A 26602-nucleotide genomic window follows, 5' to 3' on the forward strand; every position below is an offset into this window, starting at 1 on the left:
TTAAATGAATACAGTGTCCGTGTAATTATTTCGGGTAGAGCTAGCCATGTGGGCGGCCGGGTGCCGGGACGCAGCCCGCCGCTCATATTACTACAATCATCCCTTGTCAGCTGTTGTTGTCACGACTTTCCAGTGATGAGGGGTTACAAACCCCGCGATTCTGCATAGCTTCTAATTCTGAATAGCAACATCCAACAAGCAAGCTATCTTATTGACCCATTTTATACCTGATGGAAAGCAGAGCTCCTCGTTCACACTCTGATGCCCCAGGCATATCTCTTACACCATCACGGTCCTAACAACGCCTAGTATAATAGCACTGTCCAGACTGGGCTATCCCACTAACCCTCAGGGAAAGGCAGACTATAGGATAGATTCAAGTTCACAGAGATCTTGTAGTTCGCAACTGGTTCGATCGACAGTCCATGCCTAACCCAGATACCTCAGTCTCTTAGCCTTCCAAGTCTTCATTTGTAAAGACTCGCCACAGCACTGGGCCACCTCACGGAGATTTTTCTGGGGTTTAAATGAATTAAAACATTAAACCGTGAAAGCCTTGGTTCTTACTTTTAGCTGTTAAACTTAAGTCTCAAAAACACTGTTTTCTTAGGCAAAGAATGCTATAGAAATAACATCTACCAGTCAAAGATAATTTTCGCCTGCCTTGAATATGCTAATTTAATTTTCCAAAGGAATACAAATTTTTCACTTAGACCATGAAGTCATCATGATTCGAGAAAGCATGCATGCTGATGAATTTTAATAAGTATACTTTAGCTGTTAAATTTAATTCTCAATACATGATCATTTTTCCCCCACAAGTTTATCTTCTCTTTCATAACTTTATAGAAACCATCTTGGTTTCCACTACAGTGGAAAGTCATGGAATCATAGCTGTGACATGTGGGGATGTGGGTGACTTCAGGAAGCACTAGGGTACCCATATTTCCCTGAAGCTATTGGCTACAAATTTGTTGGCTTCAGGAGAAGGAGTCATTTTCTCCAATGGCATAACCACTGTCCAGTTACCCATGTTCCAGTAAATAATGTCCTCCTCGTGCTCATGAAGTAACCCTAATGAAATGTAATGGCTTACAAGCTTTAAAAGATGTGGAATTAGAAAAGGAACTTATTGGGTAAAAAGGGAGTTTAGCATCCATGGGAGAGAAATAAGAGAGGGTAACAATGTAGTTGAAAGTGGCCAAAATACATTAAATATATATGCATAAAATTGTTGGACTGATAAACCCTGAAAAGGGGAGACCATTGTTTTGCTCAGTCTTCCTGAATTTTGTCCGTGCATGCCATGCTCTGTAAATGCATGTTTCCTAGAGCATCCCTCCTTAAAATACGACATGAGCCCCTGGGCCTCGTCCTTCTTACTTTGTGGATGTCATCATCTTCCTCCTGCTCTTTCATCATCCTCCTCTCTAAATCCTCACCCAGGGACCCCATCCATACTGATGTAGCCATTCAGAGTACTAGTCATGCTACCAGGCACCATGCCTTAACTGGCCCTTCCCATTCCTTCCTTCTTGATGCATCCTCTCTTGTCCACAACAGGAAGAACAATTGTCTACCCAAGAGGATGAACTTGGATTGCTTTTGTCCTACAAGTTTGGTGCCAAAACAGGTCAGATAGGCTCTGGACATAAACTCTGGTCTGAAATCTCCTACTATCTCAATTTGCAAGTGAATCACAACAGTTACCTCCTGCCCTGTCAGAGTGGCTGAGTATCTCCCTCTCCCTCTGGAGGAGGATGCTGACCCCCCGCTGAAGCTGCGGCACCCTGGCCTGCTGCGGAGGAGGTTTCATCGCACCTACCTCATCGGCAAAACCCCAGAGAGTGTCTTTTCTCGAGAGAACATTCTCACTCTCACACGTGTCTTTTTTTAGTGGGAGGGAAGCCCGTTAGCACATTACAACCGCTGTAAATTGGAAGTGCAAAGTAAGGAGAAAAAAAGGAGAGGGGGGAGAACAGTATTAAGTTGTATCAGGAACAGTTTTCTTTGGACCTCCAGAGAGAAGGAGCCAGCTCACTTGGTCTGCCTCCCTGTCTCTGGACAGAACAACCCTTGGACCTCCAGGCCCTGGTTGTGACACATCACACTGTTGTTATCAATCACAGGAAGTGGGACTCCCTTGCCTAAGCAACCCCCTTGGGTGTTCGTCATCTGTTTTAGTTACTTAAATTCCCTGACAAAAGCAACTGAGGGGAGGAAGTTTTTATTTGTTTCAGAGTTGAAAAAAATCAGTTAGTTTATCATGGAGGCCAAGTCCTGGTAGCAGCAACTTGACGCTGTTAGTCACATTACAGATCCCCAGGAAGCAGAAAGCAATGGGTGCTTGTGTTTAGCTAGCTTCTTCCTTTGGATGTAACCCAGCGCCCAAGTCCGGGGAGGCTGACACTCTCCTTTAGTGTGGCTTTGCCCACCTTGATGAGATAATTCTTCACGGGCATGTCCAGAGACTGGCCTAATCTAAATCATCTCTCCCGGGTGCGCCCGGAAGCTTGTCTCCTTGGAGATTCCAGCTCCACTCAAGCTGACAATCAAAACCCAACATCATGGCGTCCTTTTAGCCAGAAAACCCTCCCTTAACATCACTTGCTGAGATCTTAAATTCCTAAACACAGCCACTCCCAGGCTAGATAATGAACAAGTTGGATTAAGAAAACATGACCGTTCACCATCTCCACCAGACAGAATCACGGTCCCCCGCAGAGAGGCTGTACACATGGAAGTCATGACAGGGCCTCCTGTCTGCCAGCGCTGCTAGCCACATTCCCTCATGGAGAAAGCCGAATAGAAGTGATCGTGTTTGTCCGTTTTCAGATGAGCATAGATAGACTTGGCATCCATAACACGACCCCCTCTGTTATAAGGCATACCATCTTCCCTGTTTCTCTCTGGGGAGGCAAATTCGTGAGCAGGTAAACTCCTGAATGCTTACAAGTAAGTAAAGCATGCCCTCTGCCTCAAACACTGAGAGAGGTCTGTGAAAACAGAGTGCCTGAGCCAGGCGGTAGTGCCGCACGCCTTTAATCTCAGCACTCAGAAGGCAGAAGCATGTGGATCTCTGTGAGTTTGAGACCAGCCTAGTCTACAGTGAGCGTTCCAGGACAGCCAAGGGTGCTACACACAGATAAACCCTGTCTCAGAAGAAAAAAAAAAGTGTCTGGACATGAAGCAAGCCCGTTAAGCTCTCAGGTGGAGACAGCTGGAAGAAGGGTCCCAAAGGGGTGCGCAAGCTAGACTGTCCTGGGGTTTGGCTTGTGGCATTCGCCTGAACTCAAGCGTGCCACACGGTGGTTCTGTCTTCCTTACCACAAACCGTTGGTTCCCAATGCAAATGAGGAAAGCTGTGGGTGCTAATTTCTCTGGAAAAAAGAGATGCCTTCTCACCTCTCAGTCGCTGAAGATCACATGGGGGAAAGTGGAATTTGGAAGGAGAGCAAGTAAGAGGTCAGCCATGGACTGTTCTACCCCCTTATCTATAGCAAGGACAGCACCACCTGGTCGAAAGTAAATTCTAGGAAGGCCCTGAAAGTGGATCTTGTCCAGTGCCCACGTACCACTGATACGGCAGACATCGGGAGTGGCTTGGGAATGCTACGTGGGTAGCTCAAAGGCCAAAGATAATTCTACATTTGAGAAACACTTAATACATACATCACTCCGTTATACTTTATCTACACTTTGCATTTCAAAAATGAATTACCTAGGACTGGGAAGATGACTCAGGGGATAAAGTGTGTGCTGTGAGACATGAGGACTGGAGTCTGGATCTGCAGACCCCACAGGAATGCTGGGCAAGCATGGTGGCTCCCCTGCAATCCCAGTGCTCAGAAGACGGAAGCAGGAACCCTGGCCAGTCGGCTGTCCTCGCTGTTGAGGCAAGCTCTGGGTTTAATGGAGAAACTCTGCCTCAGAGAATAAAGTAGGGAGCGACTAAGGGAGACTTCCTGCCATCATACACACAATGTGTTTAGAAAGAAAAGACCCCAAAGAAGAAACTTGCAAAGTAGCAATATTAGTGGAGCAAATAATAATAATAAAAAAAATCATCAAGAAGACTTGACACACAGATCTGCTTAGAAAACTTGCACACCGTAGAGTTTGGGCAGCCAGGGCAGAAGAAAATTCCCAAATGAGAGAGCTATCTTTCCCAATGACTCTTCTGAGGACACCCTCCACTAGAACTGTTGTCATTGTCCCCGGCCATGGCTAATGCATCTCTGCCTCCAACTTTGTGTTCCTTTTGTCTCAGTTAAAAGGCTCATGGGTCCTCACCGGTAAAAAGCCACCTGCACAGGCGCCGGGCTGTCCTCAGAGGATCTAGAACAATACTGTGTCTCAAGGAGGAGTTAAATAAGTGCTTGAGGGTGTTCACGGAGGCTCAGTCAACAAACATCTCAACTCCATACTCCTGGTGGCACACAGGTCAAGCGGTCAGTCAGTACAAAGGTACACGCACTCAGAGAGTACCCAATAAATAAGACAGCCCTCAGTCTGGCCAATTCAAGGAGGGGGCAGATGGCTGTCATAATATATGTCACCTCTGAGTACAGAAAAGGAGAAATGCCCAAAGATTAAGATGAAGGAAGTCTATACTAGTAAACGGCTTAAATTAAAATGTTAATATGATCCAGGACTTCTAAATAAATAATTCCAGTCTCTCTAAGATCTTCAGGCTAGAATAGAAGCACAGATATCTGACTTCACTTCCCACAGAGATGGCAAAGTGGAAGAGGTAATTGATAAAGGTCTCAAATTAAAGCCAAAGTCAAATTTCTATACCAAAAATAAAAATCCCTACCTCTAAATCACAGCCATGGGACCAACATTTTTAGAACATGATCAAATGAAACGAGCTTACTCCAATGGGGGGACGAGGACATACAGACTAACTCATAGTAATCCTAAGGCTCAACCCCTTGTCTAATTGCAAGCTGGTTAAGAGGGTTGACTCTTTAGTAGTATGGTGTTCTTTTCTTCCTGTTTATTAATTTGCTTGATCTCAGAAAAGATGTTACTTAAAACAGCCCCTACATGCTGCTTGCAGGGCCCCGGAATGTTCTCCTTACAGCTGCTAGGCTGTTTCCTTTGGACACCCTCACTCAGTGCACTTAAAGTTATAAAATCCCTTTCCAATCATGTTCCATAACTTCCGAGAGTAATTTATTATGATTTTATCCATTTAACAGATTAAAGTCTCTGGCACACAGGTGCCCTTATGTCATTGGCTGTGTTGATGCCATTGTCTTAATTTCATTTCTGTTACTGTAATTAAAAAATACATGGATCTAATCTACATGGGAAGTAGAAAAAGACAAGATCTCTCGAGTAAATTGGGAGCATGGGGACCTTGGGAGAGGGTAGAAGAGGAGGGGAGAGAAAGGGAGGGGAGCAGAGAAAAATGTATAGCTCAATAAAATCAATAAAAAAAGAAAAAGAAGAAGGCAAATGACAATAGAAAAAAATATCCTAACAAAAGCAAAATGGGGGGGAGGAGGGGGACTGTTAAATGCAGAATTCCAGATTGTGGTCCACCAGGATCCAATGCTTCATCAGATTCAGGGATGTGACAGTGGCTGGAGCTTAAGAAAACTGGTCATGTTCCGTCCACAGTCAAAAGAGAGCAATGGATGCATGCACGGTTGTGCTCAGCTCAGCTTCCTCTCTTAGCTAGACAGTCAGGATCTAGGGTATGGTGCTGCCCACTTTCAGGCTGGCTCTTCCCACATCAAATGACACAGATAAACAATCCCTCAGAGGCATGCCCATAGGCCAATCCAACCATTCCTCATTGGATCTCCCTTCTCGAGTAGGTCTACCTTGTGTCAAAATAGCAATTAAAAATGGCCATCACACCCATCAACTAACTTCTCAAAGTTATTTCTTTTGTTTTTTGAGATGATAATATATTCCATCATCCCATATACCCCCTGCTCTTTTTCAATTCCAGGGCTTCAGTTTTTATTAATTGTTGTTACACATGTATGTATGTATTCCTAAATACATAATTACAACCCAATTGGCGTGTCTAATGTTACTTGTATGCATGTTTTTAGGTCTGACCATTTGGTATTGAAAAGCCAATTGGTTTGCTCTTCCCTAAGGAAGACTATTTCTCCCACTCTCTCCATTCCTTAGTAGCCTATAACCCTTTGTACAGGGTTGAGATTCCTAGATTTCCCCCAACCTCTTCCATGTCAACCTGGTTCAGGGATCATTGTGGAAGAAGGGGCAGAGAGATTGTAAGAGCCAGAGATACTGGGAGTTTGCTGCGAGACTGTGTCTCCTAGGAGCTACTCGCATAAAGTCTCACAAACATGATGATCTAAACAGGAGTTGAACAAGGTCAACCAACATTATGGAACCACAACCGTGGGCTCCCCCACTACATGTATCCATGCAGACACCAGCATCAATGGTTAGGCTTCATGAGCCAGCTCTTTGGCCTGTCGCTACGAACCCTGTGGATGCTGTCAGCATCCAATATCAGAGTCTTCTGTTAGGCAAGTGGCCAAAGAAGTTGGATGTGGCCTGTCAAATTGCAAGTCTGAACGTATGGCATTCCGCATTCCCTTCTAGCTCCTGCCAGATAATTTTGAGGTGCAGAGTTATCTTTGCTGTGACACTGAGTAGAAAATGCCACATTCCTCTTGCCATTGGGTAGCTCTACAAGTAGTTCACTCCCATAAGGGAGAAGCCCTGGCATTCAAAGAACATCACGATACCACCTCTGGATTCATTCACCTCAGACCTTCCTTTTCCAGATCCCCGCCTCCCCTTTTAAAGGCAGTCTCCTGGAGAAGCTAACCTACAGCCCTGACATCTGGTGTAAAGGAATCCTCACCAAGTGAAGAAGGGTTAAAGACCCTGGAGTACACAAAAGTCTTTAGAAAAGATGGGAAATGCAGGAAAAAAGAAACAAGCTGAGCTTAATCCTATAATATTTCTCTCCAAGTCTTGCCACACTCAGTTCTTCAGGTTGATACACTTCTTCCTACAGGTCAACTCGTCTTGGGTCCACAGAATGGGTTTGAGGTGATCAGACTTCTTTAAAAAGAATTAACATTGTATTTCAGTTGTGAGGAAGCTGTCCAGATGAGCTGGCATACACTTCTAAAAGAAGAAACTCCTTAGCCCTATTCAGTCGTGAATAGTTTTGCACACCACCATGCTATTTCACTTGAGCCTTTCAGTTGCAAGTGGTTTTGCACACCTTGATGCTAATCCATTTCTGAATATTTGAGGGTGGTGTCACCATTGCTACAAGATGTCTTTGAGGCTCAAGTTAGTGGAATCGCCGCACATACTAACAACAACACAAAACAGAGACTGCCCTTCAAAGGGATGAAATGGGATTTTGGCTTGGAAGTCCTTTTGCATAAGCCCCATGCCTCTTTGCTAAACATTTTCAGAGTATGCTAGATCAATAGCCTTTTACAGTTAGAAAGCCACCGATGTGTAATAATCACAATAAAATGAATTCTTATTTATACCCAAAAACACTACAATCCAGATATTCCAATTTCTTCAAATATTCTATTAGTGTTATTCAATGCTATTTCAAAGCTGACCAGATAATTTAAAACAATTTTTTAAGAAAATGAAAGTGATTTTTTTTAAAGTTCAATATATCTTCATTTAAAGGCTTTGAAGGCCAACCAATATTTCTTTAGCTAGAGGGAACCCCTCACAATGCCTCCATCCTCCTGATTACATTTCCCTAATAAGATTAATCTTATTAAAATGGTGGCAAGCAGACTCATCATTCTTATACTGTTAAAAAAAAAAAAAACTTGAGGTTTGATTTTATTCTTACAAATAAAATTAGCAAGGCCCTCTTGTGTCTGAAAAGGCCTTTTTACTGGGACAAACTATTCCCTGGCTTACTGTGGAGAAAGGGGTGAGAGCAAGGGAAGAGGGCACCCCCTACTAGGGCACCCCTTCTAGTCCGATGCAACCTTGCCGAAAGGCTTGAGTGCGCAGAGCACTGGCAGAAGCGGGTCAGATACATCTTGCGTCGGCTGCATTTTTTTCTCTTTCATGCATTTGGCTGAGGACCTAACTTTTTAAATCTTCAGTCTAATTAAGTGATGTGAGACAAGAGGCCAGTATGAAATGTCTCGTCAAGATTTTTTAACGTTCTGATAAATTTTCACCTAAGGTCCCTTCCTGCACAGCTTCTGTGTGAAATCAATGTCAAAACACAACTTAGGTCAAATACTACAGTGGATAGGCCTTCCCCTCAGAGAAATTATGGAACTTTTTTCAACATCCTGGACGTCCCAACATGTCATACCTAGCCTCTTTAAACAATTATTTATTAAATTCTGCCTCTTTCAAACCCTGTGGCTAGATAAGCTTCCCATTCTCCAGCCCCACAATGCATTTGTGAGCACCAGAGGGAGACCTGGGGTAGGAAGCATGCTCCAGTACACCCCACCCCACTCCACCCCAACCCAAAACACTGCCAAGCATCAGACTTGCTTGCAGTGTTTGTTTAGTTAGCCAAATTTTCAACTTTTAAATAAGTGCATCACTTGCCTTGCAAGCATATGGACTTGGGTTTTAATCCCAAGAATCCAGGTAAAGGAGCCAAGCATGACCCAGAAGACAAAGAAATCTCTAGGGCTTTCTGGCTAGCCGGTCTAGCCCACTTGGCCAGTTCCAGGCCAGTGAGGAACCCTGCCTCCAAACACCAGGTGGATGGCACCTAAAGAATGATATCACAGGTTTGCCTCTGGCTTTACATGCAGCTGTGCACATATACTGCATCTGCGCGCGTGCACACACACACACACACAGAGTCAGATCCTTCCCCAGGTTTACACAGGGAAGAAACTGTTCCTCCCCATCCTGGCAGAAGACAGGTGTGTCACTGATGAAGACACGGGCGTGGAAGAGTGTGCTGGAGCAGATGGAGGCTGGGGAAGGACAAAGCTGAGAACGATGTTAAAAGTTGTTCAGTCTGGGATCTTAGGTGACACTCCTTCCTGGCTCCCAGAAGGTAATATGACCTAATGACTTTCCAGAAGGGCTCAGAAGAGAATTCTTTTAATGAAATTGACCGACCTGAGAGAAAATATACCCAGAGTGGTAACATTTGGGATAATTTTTTTTGGACTAGCTAAGCTTTTCCATGGAACTACAATACAGTCCACTGTTATACCGGTTGATAGATATTTACATCACATCCTGGGGAATGATGAAGGAGGTACTCAGAAATAGAAGCAGAACAGCATCTAAGAAATGCTTCTGATATGGAAGACAAAAAGATAAATGTTTAATAAGATGACAACAGATAAGAACCTAAAAGAAATAGGCAATATAAGGTTACTAAAACAATGAAAAGAACGGGAAGAATCCCATCTCAACAAATGTAAAACACTATCAGTTATCAGAAAGAATGTCATAGTACTCAGGGAGGCAGAGGCCGGTGGATCTCTGTGAGTTCTGGGCCAGCCTGGTCTACAGAGTGAGTTCCAGAAAAGCCAGATCTACATAGAGAAACCCTGTTTAGAAAAACCAAAAGCAAGAATGTCATTTAATATGTTTATCTAGATTACCTAGTAAATTATGACAGACCATCAATTAAAAATTAAGTCCCATCTATAGATAACTAAATAAATAAAACACATGCTCTAGAATCAATGGAAGGGATAGGGATACTAGGGAGATGAGCTTGGCTATCCAAGAATCAAAGTCAAGGTGCTGTTTTGAATCCGAGAGTCACTCAGAAGACAAGAGAAAAGAATGGATGCTTTTGCCAGTACAACTAGGACGGACAGGTGTTAGCCATCCATGTTTTCTCCTAGCAACCTGCCTTCTCAGCTCCCTCAAGAAACAGATGCCTGAGTCTCTATGGTGACAGTTAACTGAATGCTTCTCCACCCTCACCTCCTGCTGAGTGTGAGCCCACTGACTCCTGTCTCCCCCTCCCCACATAATCCCTTGTCAGCAGGAAGAAGTCAAACTTGAACCCCTATACCCCTCTATATCCTAGGAGTCTGAGATGTTTAGGTGGAAGTTCTATTGGCATCCATATCTGTCCAAAAGGGTTGGAATGTGTGGGATCTCCACCATGGCCCGTTATGGAGCCCACTCTCAGGGTGCTAAGCAGCGGGCCCCTCCCGGGAGTTGCCTCAGTCCAGACTCTGCCCCTGAAAAAGCCCACCATCAGTGGCTCCACCTTAGAGGGCATTAAAAGTCCTCACCTCGTGGGCTCCCCTCATGGTTCTCTCATCTTCCCCTGGGGCCACCAGGAATGCTTTGTTCAGATTAAACCTGGATTTATTAATTCGATTTGATTGGCTTATTACATTAGCAGCGGCAGATTCCCAGTAGCCAGAGATTCAATTTAACAGTTTGTCTTTCTTTTTTCTAATTTTTTTTCTTCTTCTTGAAGACAGTGTCTTTGACCACAGTCTTGGTTGGTCCAGAACTCACTACGTTATCCAGGCAGACTTGTAGTGATCCTCCTGTTTGGTTTCTCAAATCGTAGGATCGTGGAACTGCACCACCATACCCACCTAGAATACCCTTGAAAATCAAAAATATAGCAGACATTTTAGAATCCAGTAGTTTGGAAGATAAAATTTAGGTAACCCCTCAGAAAGGAGAAGGAAAAGGAAGAATTGGAAAATAACACTTGCTTTGACAGCTTATGTACTAGAAGATGAGAGAGAAAATGACAGAACCAGCTAAAGATGGCTAACACTTGGTTCTATGAGGTACAGAGAAAGGTGCTAAAGACACAGAAGCAAGATTTTAAAATACCCACACCAAGCCCAGCATGGTGGCTCATACCTCTAACCCCAGAACTCAGAGGGCTAAGATGGTAAGCTTGCTACAAATTCTAAGCTTCATAGAGAGTTCCAGCCCAGTCAGGGATACAATGCCAGACTCTGTCCCCAAACAACAAAATATAAAACAGCAATAGATAAACAAACAAGCTCACCCCAGAACCCATCATTGTAAATTTCCAGATCACCCATCAGTCCGGTTTTCTGTTTGTCTGTTCTCAAATTCACTTCCCTTCCTCCCTCCGCTTCACTTTGCTCTACACCATAGAGAGATGACTCCTTACGGCTGCATTTCACTGTCATATGGCTCCAGTTACCTCAGTCAACATGGAACACAGGCAGGAGAACAGAACCAGGAGGAAGAAGAAAGCCAGAACATGTCTCCCTCACTCTTTCTTTGTCTGGAGTAATACCTCTGTCAAAGACTGCATTTATTCCATCCTAGCTTTTGTAGGCAGTCCTAACTTTGAGAACCTACTAAAAGTCTCTCTTCCTTGGTCCTTCTAGTCACTAGGGATTCTAGTGACTTTTCCTATTTCTAATCTCTGACTTGCTTTTCTATTCCATTTGGAATCTCAGTTCTTCTAATGTCTTAAACTCTGTTCCTTCTATTTAACTCCTGCTGAGTTGCCTGACATGGGCTCTGTTTTCCTAACTAGATCCTAACTGATACAGTCAATCATTCAGAGAAAATACTAAAAGCCTCTAAGGAGAAAAGAAAATAGCATTGAAAAAGAAAAAAGAATCAGAATGGTAACAATAAGAGCTACAAAACAATGGAATGATTACATCAAAGTCTTGTGGGAAAATAATCTTCAAACTATAATTTTATACCCAGCTAAACTGTCAACTGGATAATGCATTATTATTATTATTATTATAACACAAAATATTTTGTGATGTGAAATGTATCAAAATTTTTTACCATTAATACCCTCTTTCTTCAAAACAAAAAAAAAATTTAAGAACAAAAAAGGAGATGTGATATCCAAGAAAAGGGTCACACAATGCAAGAGAGAACTGAAGCACAGCTCCAAACTGATATTTTAAAAAAGAAATTATTCCAAACTGGAGCAGAAAAGTAAGGTTAAATTTGTTAATATCATTACATAAAGTCTCTTACTAAAGCAATAAAAATGAAATAGTGAGAACTCTATGGGAACAAATAAGAAAACTGTCATTAAACTCCAGAGGAGGTACTGGAGAAGCAGCAGGTGCTCATAAACACATATGATTGTGCTGTAAGTATTTATAGGGACTTAATGAAAAAAGCCTCTGAATAACATTTTTTTTAGCTTTTCTTCAAACTTTATTTTGTGAAAACCTCTTTAACAAGAAACTGAATCATAAAATATTGGGAGTATAGAAGGGAAAGGAAATACTAGCAGAGAAAAAGTATGTCAAATAACTTAATCTTTTCTCCATTTCAGGAATCAAAATATAAGAAGAAAATTTTAACGTCTGCTTCTTTTGCTCTCTCCCATAACTTAATCTTAGAAGCAACTAGTGCTCAGAAGCACTACATGAAAAAGGAAAGTGGAGGGGTGGGTGGTGGAAAACACACACACACGCACACACACACACACACACACACACGCATACAACCCTGGGTTTGACTCAGAAAAAAAAAAGAAAAGGAAAATGTATCTTCAAAATTAGAATAAATTATTATAATTATCTCAATTTCTACTTAATTATAAATTGTATTTATTTTAAAAGTTAAATACAGCATGGAGAGGCAGGACTATAATTCACAGATACAAACCCTTTAGAAAACCCTAGAATCAGGTTTGAAAATATGAAGGATTGCTGCAGTACCAATGTCTCCTTAATGAGATTTTGCTTGGACTATAATTGAAATGAGGTTTAGTTTTCTGACCAAGCGTAAGTGACAATCCAGAATATCCAGGAGGAATATTGAGAAGCCAACTGTTGTCCAATGAGTCTCATTAATGTCAGATGGCATATGACGAAATAATTGAACTTTAACAACTTCAGGGAGAAATCCAGACAAAACGACACTGTCACTGAGTTTTTAAATCGTAAAGTTAATATGGACCATTAGGTAAAATAACACAGAGGCAAACATAAAATACCTTTATGTTTTCATTATTGGCAGGGAAGACAGACCAGCACACACACCCTAGCCCACTAACTCGAAAACCTGCTATTCATCTTGTCCCAAGAAAGGAAGGGTTCGATATTACGACACTGTGGACAGCTCAGAAACATAGTTAAAAGTGCCAAAGGCTGCCTGAACAATAGCACCCAGGGAGGGGCTTGACCCTTAGCCTAGGACTTAGCTTCTTTAAAATGAATTAGCAACACCAGCTCTGCTAGAGTGGGAAGGACCTAGAACTCCCCAGTAGGAAACAGCTTGCCACAGACGAAAAACCCCAGTGCCCTGAAAGAGACAGGAGCGGACCAACCAAGAAGAGGACATGGACTGTCAAAAGAAAGAGCCTCCAAAACCTAAAATATCTCTACCACCAAGGTTTGGACAAATTAGGCATGCAAAACTTGGGCATGCCTTCAACTGCCTCCTCCCAATACCCTCCTTGCTTAGTAAATGCCGGGAGTCTACAGACACCCCGCTCTGCGTTACAGGTCCCCAGGAAAAGGCAGTTTTCCATCCTGCAGCTGTTGCAAAGGAGAAGTGTACGTGAATGGCAGGAATGATGATGGGATGGGGGTGGGGAAGAGGAGAAGCGGCCAGGAAAACACACACACACACACACACACACACACACACACGCACACACAAGGCAACGGTGACATTCAGACTTGAACTTGGAATTTCTGAATGGCTCAGAATGGGATACTTTGTCGCCTCTGGTTTAGTTGGAAGCCTGTTTTCAGGATGCTGAAGGGCGAGGCTCATAATCAAGCACTTACGTAATCCTCCTCATTGAGCCCTTGTTTCTCAACAGAACTTTTCACCTCCATGGAAAACTTCTCAAACTCAGGTTTCACGGTCCTCAGTAGGGTGACTGTCTGGAGGGATGAGTACGCCTGCTTAGCTTCAAAGTCGTGTTTGTCTCCTCGCCTCCACGAGCCATCTCCTACGGGGGAAATGAAAATATTTATAATTCCAAGCCAGTCACCATAAAGAGACCATTCTCTCTCTTCTACTGCGATGTGTCCCTATGTGGTACTTTGGACAGCTGAGGCAAGAGGCATTGTCATAGTTTCGCACTTAGGTCTAATGTGACAACGTAGAAATCATTAAAGGAGAAGAAGTCCCTTTGGACACATGTTCCTTTGAAATGTGAGAGAGACGGACGAGCTCAGTTGATGCAATTGTCTTAGAATAACCACGGAACTGCAATTGTCATCGCGCCCCCGGAACTGTGGCCCTGCAGAAGCAAAGGGAAGTTCTTGTTCCTTTCCATGCATACTTACATTCAATCCCCACCCTCCACTATGGGGTTGAGCCAAGTCTATTTGTTATGCTACTCGGGCCTGAAATGGCAGGTTGCAGTAAGGCATGGGGATGGACTCCATGCAGACTAAATTAGCATGGTTGAAAGTTGAAGGCTACTGATCCTTCCTTCCTGTCTCCAGGATGAAAGTGGTTTGCATGGACTTGAGGGCTTATATCTGTGTTGTATTGGCAGCACCATCAAAATTACTCATTTAACAGTGCTAAATCAGTGTGTAAAGTGTAATGAGTATTTTGAGTATAAATAACAAAAGATAGATGATAGATATATACATATATACATAGATGATGGATGGATAATAGATATCTTAAACACTTGTTATTTATAAACTCAATCATCATATTATCCTTTCTATTTGACCGGTAAGGAAACAGAGGCACAGAGACACTGAGCAGCCTTCTGCTTCACAGCCTCTGCCTCACATAGTAAATGTCAATCATCTAGGAAGGTATCATTGTCTTTTCTTGATTTCATCTTTATAGTTTGAAGATGAAGTGGACCTCTATCTTATGATAATAAGCTGCATTTCAAAGAAATCTTCATTATAAACCTTGCATCTGAACTATGTGCACGGTACATGCACAACTCTACAATAGCCATAGAGAACACTGGAAATGTCTTCAACAGTCTAGACCAAATTTGGGAAAGAGATTTAAACCATGTAAACACCCATAGGGATGGGGTACAGAAAAACAAAGCAGAGGAAAGAGGCAACAAACTCCAACCAGAAGCCATCTCATGTGAAGACAAGGTATTAGTCTGGTCCTAAATGTGTAAATAGGATTTTAATAGGTGGAGAAGAAGGTGGAAAGGCGGATCTGGCAGAACTCACACCACTGGGCAAAGGTGCAAACGTGTATAGCATCCAGCAGGAAGATGGATCTCAGTCTGGAAGATGAGGAAAGGCAGAAGTGGAGAATGTGTTTGTGGAAGCCATCTGTTTCATCAGAATCCTAATAATAGCAGCCATTATTAATTGCTTACTCTGCCCAGGGAGCTACTAAAGATAAATAAAACAGAGCTGAGAACATAGTTTGTCAAAGAACAAATCTATGCTCAATGACCACAAAATTAAAATTTCAAACTACCAAACAAAATTTGACAAAAGTCATCCTCCTCTTCCTCCTCTACTTCCTCCTCCTCTTCCTCTTCTGTGACCTCTCAAATCCTTAGGAGACCATAGCCTAAGAGAAGTCAGGCCTGGCTCTAGAGCCAGTGACCTGTGCTTCTGTCAAATGCTGGGGAACCCAGACAGGTTCTCAGTCCCCAAGACCCAGAGAACACAGCAGTCGCCAGCCGTGGAAGACCCACAAGTCCAAGAGTCCCCGTGGAGAAACCTGCTTCCTACAGACATACAAGAAGCATTTATTAAACAATTTTCTTGTTTTCAGTTCTATTTCCTTTTAATTATGGGTATGTGTTCATGCACCCATGCAGAGACCAAAAGAAGGTACTGGTCTCCTCAAACTGGAGCGACAGGGGATTGTTGAACTGCTAAATATGGATGCTGGGACCCTAACTCAGATCCTCCGCGAGATTAGTACACAGTCTTAACTGCTAACGCTACTTCCCTACCATATCTTAGTGCCTGAATTTGATCCCCACACTAGGTTTAAGAGGGCTAAGTAGGAGTGCTTATAAGAACTGATTTTTCTAGGCAAAGAGAATTAGAGTTTTTCATCAGTGGATAAGAGTTCAGTTTTCTCTAGGGACTTAAGAAGGGAAATTCTTAACCTTGTGGGGCCTTATGCTACGATAGAAAAGATATGTAAACTATAACAACAATTATCACAGCAAATGAAACAGGAAGAACATGTTCCACACAGTCTAATAATGCCATCAAACAGGACCTAAAATTAATAACTTTAGAGTTTAGTTTTCTAAAATAAAGCAATAGAAATTACAATGCTGAATGGACTCAAACCAACCTAAGTAGGTATCTGCTCACAACCGTTAACTTCTCGGGTGAACTCTTCTCCCACACCCTGAGTAAAGCAAAGATCGATGTGGTGTGCTGTTCCATCAGTGGGGACAAATCTGATTCAGCAGACAACTAGGTGCCTCTGGAGATTTACGAGCGGAACAGAAGAAGGACAGGATGAGGACCGTGCCTTAGGAAATAGCAGCGGATTAGAGTGGGGAGACACAGCTTTCGCAGCCACCATAGACCAAGCGAGAGGGTAAGAGAGGTCGTGTGTGTGGCAGGTCACATGCCAGAAACACGAAACTGGCCTCCAGGAGGTCAAGCTCACAAGAAGTTTCCTTTTCTAATATCTTTTTATTTTATTTTATTTTTATTAACTTTCTGGCACTTTTGATACAATAGTAAATTTTTTTCAAAAATAAATATGTTTCTGCTTTTATAATCACAAAAAGAAATAGAACCCAGGAGAATGAAAACCGTACGAGAGGAATCCCAAACTCTACAGTGGTGAGGGAGGGAGGTCAGCAGAGAGGGAACTGCATCTCAAAGAACACCAAGGGAAGAAGAGAGACAGTGACAGTCCTTAGAAGAGAAGCATGGGAAGAAACGATGGTGTTAATGTCACTGCAGACCCAAACTGACTGCAGAATGCCTACGAGATACCGCCAGGCTAAGGCTAGAAACAATTCTGAAGCCAGAGGGAGTACAGGCTAGAAAAGGCATTGGGTGTCATGTCTCCCCAGATCAGGGTTGGAGCCTAGGGGCTGTCTACCCTAAAGAAGAAAGTGTAGGAGGAAAAGGAGAGGGCTGAGCACAACCTGTTGTTAGTGGACAGAAATAGTTAGGGATAAAGAGGCACTAACAGAACCAGAAAGTAAACAGTGGCCTCAAAGCCAGGAGCATAAGATTTCCAGAAAGGAGTAGTTAGAAACCACCCCGGGCTGTGCTAGAGCTACGTCATCCCACAGAGCAGCCACCGGCTGCGCGTGTTACCTTTTAAACCCAAATTAACTGAAAAGTCAATTCCTTCATCGCATGTGCCCCATTTCAAGTGTTCAATAGTCAGCCAGGTGTGGCATGTGACCAGCGACTACCCAGGCCACACAAAACAGAACATCGCAAGCCCATGGGGAGGTGCATACCTATATATCTCTTCTGTCTGCTGGGCCTAAGAGTGCCCCTAGAAGATGGCAGGTCTCAGGCCAATCTGGGCAACTGAGCAACACCGTGTACCAAAGAGGGGGGTTGGGACATGACAGGAAAGGAAAGAGGGGAAGAGAAGAAGAAGAAAAGAACAGAGGGAGGGGAGGAAAAGGGATGGGAGGGGAGGGAAGGGAGAGGAAAGGAAGAAGGACAGATTTTAATATTACAGAAACTCAAGCTTGCACTGAGTGAAGAAAACCCAGAACATGGATGAAAGGGAAGACAGTCTGTGTTTAGCAAGTCTGTGACATCCTGCAGCTCCCAGCACCTCCAAGGACTGAGCACACAGTAGGCCTTCAACGTATGTCATCTGACATGAAGGAATATCTGGGGACCATAATCTGTCCAAGAAACCCGTGCCTGTCATTCATCTACCCTGCCTGCCAACCGCTGTAGCTCTTCAGCTCCAGTGACCGTAAGTGAAAGCAAAGCACCCATCATGCCTCGCCTTACCCAGTCTACACAGGCCCAGTGTCCCACAGTGCCAGAGGCTAGGCTCCCAGACACCCCCAACTGCATGGTCCACATCCGGTACAGCTGCATTGCCTGTAGCATTGCGCTCTCCTATTCTCACAGCAACCCTATGGAAAAACCTTAAACGGTGATCCCTTCCAGATGAGGAAACCAAGGAACTAGGAGATCAATCACAGAAGCAGGAGCAAATGCAAACCAGGCCCAGATCCCTGTCCCATCTAGGCTCTGCTCCTCAAAGCTGAGGTACTCCAAGATTTTAAGACTGCATCTGTAGTGCACAACACATGGGTTCAAAGGCAAATGGTAGCCCAGGAAAAAGAGAAGACGTCCTGAGATGCTGCCAGGCAACCACTCCAGCCAAGGGATTATATGAGAATCCCTGTCTTTTCCCTCTGCTCCAAGTTCACTTTCGTGTGCATATATCATCTTTGTGGCAAAGCGTTATAAATTCAATCCCTCCTCTTATGTCTGTGTTTGACTTCTCCGCTTCACCTGAATTCCTGACGTCTGAGTTCTCAGGAAGGCGAGGTGAGTGCGGCCACAGTTGCTGATGGGATTGTGCAAGTAGCTTCCCACTCTACCCCTTTGGAGACGGTGGTGAAGAGGGTAATAGGACTAGAGAGAAAGGCCAGTAGATGCCATGAAGACATCTGTAGGGCAATACAACTGCCTACTCTCTAGGTTTTTTTTTTAAGTTCAGTTTTTAAAAATCCCTTCAAATACTTTCATTCCCCCATGTTGCAGTATGCGCTGAACTCTTGTGGCCATAAAATTTAGGCAAGACTGGGGATAATTCTGAGGGCTCAGTGAGACTGAGACTTTTAATAAGAGAAGAGACACGCTGTCAACTATGTTTTCTAAAAGTACCAGTGAAAACGGATGCCAGGGATGCTGGGCCTCTAGAGGTTCTCAACATGTGTGTGTCTCGACCCCTCTGTGAGTCAGTCACATATTAGATAGCTATCTGCAAATTAGATACTTGCATTACGATTCATAAGAGTAGCAAAGTTACTGTTACAAAGTAGCAATGAAACAATGTTATGGTTGGAGGTCCCCCACAGCATGAGGAACAGTATTAAAGGGTTGCAGCTTAGGAAGATGGAGAACCCCTTTTCTAGAACTGGTATACAGTCTGTGTGAGGGGCTGTCTGTAAAGCCAGATGGTAGAACCTTTTGGAATTACAACTCTGATTATGGGGGGTTAAATTATCAAATGATACTCTGGAATGCTGGTTCAGGTGAGTCTGTCCACTGTATGTTTCCATTGGTCGCTCATGCTCTGAGGTAGAAGACTCTTCAGGGTCTGTGGAAGACGCAGAAAGGTGCCACACAACACCCACCATCCCTCCCCCCTTCCAGAATCTCACACCGGTTTTGATATTGGGGAGTCCAACTGAAAATGCAGTTTTTGACCTGGTTTTTTTATCCAGGGGTAGCTATTCTCAAACAACAGGAAGCTATTCCAATTGTTTGAGATTGGCTACCCCTGTATAAAAACCAACAAAGAGAGCAGAGTCACCTGGAAGGATCTCATATCTGCTGTCCTTGACCTAGCTTTGACTAGCATTAAGCCACGCCCCTGCAGCCCCAGCCACAATCTTCCATAATTGAAAAGGGGCACAGGAAACGTAAGAAGCTTTTAACAGTAATGACCTTCTTGACAGATCCCTAGCATGAACCTCCCTCCTCCAGAGCTCTTTCAGGTCAAAGACTCCTTACATCTGCGCCACTCCAGTTGAGGGACTACTCGCTCGCAGGTGTGATTCCTAATGCATGCAGCCCCGTAGGGTGGATGAACTGAGAGTGGGTGGCCACAGCAGCAGAATGTATCACACGAAATAAAACTAGCATCAGAGAAAAGTTCAAAAGCTGTACAGTTTTTAAAGTCCCATGTGCAGTGGTCCAAGCGAACTAAGACTAACAGAGTGGCAAATGTTTGTTTAATAGTCATTATGTTTCCTAAGATGGGGGACATTTAACATATATTCTCTCCTGTGTTGACTTGTTCCTCAGCCTGGTGTATCATTTGAACAGACTAAGGCTGCAAGGGAGGGCAGGTTAACTCACTGTGCAAAGATCAAGTTAAGTTGTTGACTCTTAAGTCTTAGTAGAAAGACAGTATAGGGGTCAGTCTCTCAGGCTGACTGAGATCAGAACTCAAAGTCTGAGCAAATGTACAGTAAAGTGTAAAATAATGCAGATTTAACCAGAAACATCGAGAATTCATTGTGATTTGTGTGAAACCATTTTGCAATTAAAGAAGACAAAACTGGAGGTAAAGAGATGGCAGTTAAGAGCACTGGCTGCTCTTGCGGAGGACCTGAGCTTGGCTCGCAGCACCACAGGGTGGTTCACAACCAGATGCCTTCTGCCCTCTGTGGGCACATGCACGCGTGCCAGGCACACACCCACACACATAACATTAAAGACGTGAATCTAAAACAAAAAAATTAAAGAGATAGCAAAAACTTGAATCCATAGACTAAGGTTTTAATGTATAAATATGTAATTTAAATATAAAGATATGCATGAAGTCACTGGTTGCTCAAGCTAAAGCAGTCAGTTTGCCCAGGCATAGTATCATACACTTTAATGCAGCACCTGGGAGACAGCCAGCGGATCTCTGTGGGTTCAAGGCCAGCCTGCTCTACATAGAGAGTTCCAGGATAACCAGGGATACTTAGAGAGACTCTGTCTCAAAAAAATAAGTCCCCAGAACTCACACAAGGAGAAACAGCTCCATAAAACTGTCTTCTGAGCTCCACATGCACACCACAGCACGTATACACACACACCCCACAGCACGTGTACACACACACACACTTAGAATAATAGATTAAAAATTAAACTACAGAAACCTTGCTTATGAACAAAAATATAAATTCTGATGAAGATATTTTTGCAAAATTGATAAAAGATATACCAGTACAGAAAATTTCATCATAATCCAAAACTATAAATTGGTAAAACCTCTGTATGAGGAAATTTGCCAATTCCCATCAATGTTTACATATAACAACTGAGCCAGCATTTGCACTTCTAGAAATTTATATTATATAATATATGTCTAACTGTGTGACTATAAGTGTATATACGTATCAGACTATTCAATGTGCTGTTTTTAATAACAAGAGGCTGGGGTAGTGTTAAGAAATAGAGATTAATTAAAGATGTACTAGGTAGTTGTACCATAATATGATCATTTTATTGAAAAAAATTCTTGTGAAATATAGATACATATAATAGACAAAAATATGTATTTTCTTTTTCTTTCTAAGAAACTGCAATTTAACTTTTTATCTGAGTGGTAGAATTTTAGATTATTTTCTTCCGGTTGTTTTTATAGATTTTCCAAAGTTTCAGCAATGCTCACTTATTATAATAACAGAGGAAAGCAGCACAAGTTTCATCCGTAGATAAAGGAATCCTAGTAGTAGCTTTTATTATTAAAACTGTGTGCATAATGCGTGTAAATGTGCTTGTGTGTTTCTAGCATGCATTCTTACACATCACCTTAAATTCTGTTTTTCATCCTGTAAGACAGAGTAGATGTTTCCCCTTTAACCTGTTTTGACCCCTGTGTTAAAGAACTCAATGTTGCTGTCCCTGGTATTATGACATTCTGGACTTAAGTCAGTAAGTGAGGACAACATCCTGCTTAACAGAAGAAAGGGATGGAAAGACTATAACGGTAGCGTGTAGCATGAAATACTGCATTTATCCGGCAAGCACCACATGGCCGGGGCTATCCATTACAGGAAGCAGCGGTTAGTTCTGTTTCATCAACTTTTCTTTATTCCCCAGAAGTGTGTTATATTATCTGTATATACACAATGATCACTGCTTAAGTAAGCCAGGAAATGGGGGCAGGAAACCACAGTGAATGTTTAAAGGCTTGGATCCTATCTAAATAACTATACATCATCAGTAAGCTCTCAGAAGAGCTGTGTGGCCTTGAGCAGTCAGTGTATATGTTTGTAAAAAAAAAAAAAATCCTCAAGTGTCGACTTCCGAGACCGTCCTAACTACAGAGGGAGGAAAGGGCTTTGTATTTGTGCTCATAATGAGCCCCTTAGGCTTCCTTCCATTACGTGGGGGCTGGGGACATGACTCAGTGGTTAAGAGCCCTGGTTGCTCTTCCAGAGGAGCCAGATTCAAAACCCAGCATCCGTGTGACTTACAAGGGTTTGTAACGCTAGTTCCCAGGGTATCCAATGCCCTCTGTTGGCCTCTTTGGGCACTGCACACATGTGATGCACAGACTGCATGCAGGCAAAACACCAAGATACAGATAAACACTTTATTTAAAAGAATTAATCCTCTATTACACAGCCCTTGGGAGTTTCCCTAAATCCATTATAAGGAATCCAAGATATCTTCAGCCTATATGTCAGTGACTCATGAAATTCTACTTAAGAAAGGATTAACATGCAGTAAGCTACAAGAAGGGAGGGTTAGGAACAAAGACTTCCAAATGCTTTTGTCTCAACCTGCAGTGTTCATTATTCTATTTCCTATTGTAGCCTATAAGAAACACACACATAATATGAATAAACAATATATTTACATATTATTTTATTACTAAAATTTTATGGCGCAATAGCTATGTGCTAACTATAGCACACCTTGGCATATTCTATCCTATAGCATATAGGATAGAATTCATATCCTATAGTTCTAATCTGTTCCTGCTACCTAAAATTCTATCCCAATCACACTTAGATTATTCTGGCAATCTGTCATGACAAGAACATCTGGTGCCGGCATGCGTGTTCTCGTGGCGTTAGGAATGGACTGTGCTGACCCACACAAAATTTCCTTGACACCCTTGGTACATGGCGACTTTTGCTCCCACTGGGTTCTTGGAAAAATATGAAAAGCTTGAGAAACTATGAGGCACTGTGGAAGTGCTCAGGATCATGAAGTTTCAAAATCAAATACGGTTCCCATGGTAACTGAAATCACATCTACGGACCTCACTAAAGCTTTTGACTCTTCCTCACTCCTCTTTCTGACACTTGAGCAGAGCTGGAGAAGCTAGAAGCGGTTACCGTAGGAAGAACTGTTGAAGAGCTCGATGTTGAAGAAGGCGTAATCTCCGCTCGTCATGCCGTGTCTGTGCACCGCCAACATGATACTCCGGATGGTGTCGCCGCTGGCACACATGATAACCACTGGGGAGAGAAACAATATGTGAGTCACCCAAACACAACAGGCTGACAACAGGCCAAAACAACCAGGCGACCGCAGATGCAGACTAGGCGGTTTATATAGTCTTGAATATCTCCTTGTAAACTACCTAATTCATGGTCACCACTTATCCACAGGAGGTACATTCCCAGATCCCAAAGCATTCCCAAAAGTTGGGTAGAAAAACATACCATGTTTTTTTTTTCTAAATATACAAACTTATGATAAAACTTAACTTCTAAGTTAGACACTGTGACAGATGGACAATAGTAATAATAATAAAACAGAACAATTATAACAATATACTACAACAAAAGTAACTTAAAACTTAAGAACTGTTTGCTTGCAGAAATTTTCATTTAAAGTTTTCAAACCACATGGCTATGGGTAGCTAAATTCCAAGATGAAACCGTGGGTAAAAGGGAAAGGCACAATAATTTTAACTTAGCGAAACTTAGCAAACAACACCCCAACCAAGCGATAGGAAGCAGAATCACTTTGAGGACACAGACACAGCAGCCTCCTGATGGAACACACAGAAGGCCAGAAATATACAAACAGGCAAAGTGCATGTGGTCAGGAGGAAGCAGAGACAGATCCAACCCAGGTGATGGTAGGGTGCGTGACCCACCCACGCTCCTTAAATTACAACTCTTCTGTAAGGTGACATTTCCCTTCAGGTCTGTAGTTAGATAGCAGAATGTGTTTGCATTAAGACTCTTGTTTTCAGGACTACTACTGCAGTTGTTTATGTAAACACCCTTGTTCTTAAATGTTTTGAGAAAGCTGGGGATATGAGTCTGTCTGTAGAGTCTTTGACTAGGGTGCCCACAGCCGTGGGTTTGCTCCTCAGCTCCACACAAAACTGGGTACAGCGTGTACACCCGTAATCTCAGCACTGTGTGGGCCATCCTCGAAATCTGAGTCCAGACTGTGTTCAATGAGACTTTGTCTCAAAAAAAAAAAAAAAAAGAAATGAGTTTAGTGATACAGAGCATGGTCCTGTTAAATTGTTCTCAAATGTTTCATAACATAATCTTTGTATTGCCTTTGTAATTTTGTATGTATATATGTTTACACAAACACACCTCAATAATGTTCAATCCCAGACACTCAAAGGTAGAAGAATCCAGTCTACCTTGGGCTATATAAGGGGACCTTATCTGAAAATCAAATAGATATAGATCGACAAGGGATGAATGGGTAGAAGGATGGTTTATTGATTATTAATACATGCATATGTACATACATACATCGGAAATCAGAAGAGATAGGAAAGAGAGGGGAAGTATATGAAATGTTAAGAGAAAAAGACAATGTATCAACAATTGGTGAAATCTAAGTAAAGGCTATACAGCAGGAAGAGCTGGGCATGGGGGTTTGTGCCTATAATTCCAGTGCATGGGAGACTGTGGCAGGAGAATTGCCATAAGTTTCAGGGCAGCCTGGGCTACATAGTGAGCTCTAGGCCACCTGAGCTGCATTGTGAAACCCTGCCTAAAAAACAGACAAATGAAAACAGACAGGGACAATGATGACTGCTTCTCTTTCTTAATAACACAGTAAACACCTTCTCCAGGGAAAGCAGTGGATGGGATCAGAGAGAACATTCCTCTGGCAAATCAGCCATGAGTACACACCTTTTTCTGTGTTCATTTACAAACATTATTTTGAAGGAGGCCCAACACACAGAGGAACAGAGACTAAGATCCCAGCACACACACACATTCGCTTTTCATGGTCGCACAGTTTGCACTCACGCCGTCGAATATAAGCGGCTTTACACAGCTTTAAGAGATGGTTGCCTGTGACCTAAGGGTGACACGGGCTACAATGGAATGGGGACTTGGCCACTGCCCAGCCAATCCTCCCCCTGACCAGGAGAACTGTATTTGCCTCTTACACAGACTGCGAGGAGAACCTCAGAAGCCTGGGCACTGTGAAAACCGCCTTCTCGTGATGCGTGCCAGCCCTCTGAGATATGTGTGCTCTTTGTAAAAAGCTGAGGTGCTAAAAGACATAAAACAAGCTACAGGCTGTGCACAAACAGCCTTGCCATTCTGCATGGCAGCCTGGACTCCTGTTGATACGCCGTTCACTAGGCGCGTTAGCTCAGGGTGTCAGGCTATGATAGACATTTCTAACTACAGAAAGGCTTCGTGCACAGGGTAGCAGCACCTTAGGAAACATGGTTTGGGGACACAGCAAAATTCCTGAACCCCATAACAGTAGGCGTTGCTTCTTTTGGAAATAATTATACATTTGGGATTTTAGAAAAATCCCAAGATGTCTCAATAAAGAAGCTCTCAAAGAAACTCCTAATTACTAACTTGAGCCCTCATTGTAGATCAAGCCCCTTCAATGGGAAAAATCACAGGCCGAGTATCTCATAAAATAGCCAACAAAAGGCGAAGGCTGGGCAAGTTTGAAGAGCATGGATTCCAAGAGTGGGTATCTCCAGGGGGGTCCATGGAGCTCTGATTGGCTCTCTACTAAGGATTCCTTATCAATCTGTATCCAGTGTTTAGAGTTCAGTGTATCTCAATAGCCATATGTAGCAACTGGATTCTGCTGGCACATTGGGCACCTAGCCTACAAGTTGTTTATAAACAGATTGTCAGAGCTGTGGTTTGCTTAAGTTCCATAGGGGACCAGAATGGTCACAAATACACTTGTGTGGATATCTCCTGCATCTAGGCTTGCTAACTGGGAAGCCAAATTATAAGCAATCGGATGCTACAAAGGAGGTAATAAGAATCGGAGAAGCCGGGGGGCGGGGGTTCAAGCATCCAAAGGTACTGGATGTTGACCCAAAGCATCCTTTTTAGAGCCATCCATGCCCTAGGATAAAAGAGACTGCACCCTGAGGCCAAAGAATTAGCACCCCAAAGTCCCGGTTTTCACGGTCTTTATGCTTTTACATTCCTGCTTTGCTTCTTTATCTTGCTTCTCCCCCTATTTCTACCACTGCTTCTGATTAATTTTTCTGATTGTGGCTGAGCAAGTGTGTCAGAGAGCAACACTCATCTACCTGTTTAGACTTTGGTTCTTTTCAGTCCTGACTTTTTTTTTTTTTTTTTTTTTTGGATTTTTCGAGACAGGGTTTCTCTGTAGCTTTTGGTTCCTGTCCTGGAACTAGCTCTTGTAGACCAGGCTGGCCTCAAACTCACAGAGATCCGCCTGCCTCTGCCTCCCAAGTGCTGGGATTAAAGGCGTGCGCCACCACCGCCCAGCCCTAGTCCTGACCATTTTGTGTTTACTGACCATATACGGTTTACTCCTAAAAGGAATCCTCTTGCCCAAGGTCAGGTGCAGGGCATTGTTTCTCTCAGATAATCCAAACCCACAACACATGTTGTCATCTAGTTCTAGTTTAAGCCAAAGCAAGAATTTAATACCACCAACAAAGCACTTAGAATAAAGAACCCTAGCTTTTCAGGGTGTTCCTTGATCTTTTAGGGTTATCTCACTCATGCCTAACTGAACTGTGGGTACGTTTAGCAAACTTTCCTTTGTATGGTTTATCAAAGACTTGAAATGTTTCTCTTTTC

At 42.9% G+C, this 26602-nt stretch overlaps 1 protein-coding gene across 3 annotated transcripts in view; it reads right to left on the reverse strand.

The window, feature by feature from the left end:
* The window catches only part of Npr3 (natriuretic peptide receptor 3), a 52046-nt gene that overhangs the window by 17776 nt on the left and 7668 nt on the right, over nt 1–26602 (reverse strand). For all 3 annotated transcript variants that reach the window (XM_005356637.3, XM_005356636.3, XM_026783772.1), the window contains exons 2-3: nt 22913–23035; nt 13713–13879 (exon numbers count right to left, since the gene is read on the reverse strand). In XM_005356637.3, the coding sequence (XP_005356694.1) occupies nt 13713–13879; nt 22913–23035 (290 nt within the window). The remainder of the gene's footprint in view (nt 1–13712; nt 13880–22912; nt 23036–26602) is intronic.

The sequence above is a fragment of the Microtus ochrogaster genome, chromosome 19 (assembly GCF_000317375.1).
Source record: "Microtus ochrogaster isolate Prairie Vole_2 chromosome 19, MicOch1.0, whole genome shotgun sequence".
NCBI classification, from domain to species: domain Eukaryota; kingdom Metazoa; phylum Chordata; class Mammalia; order Rodentia; family Cricetidae; genus Microtus; species Microtus ochrogaster.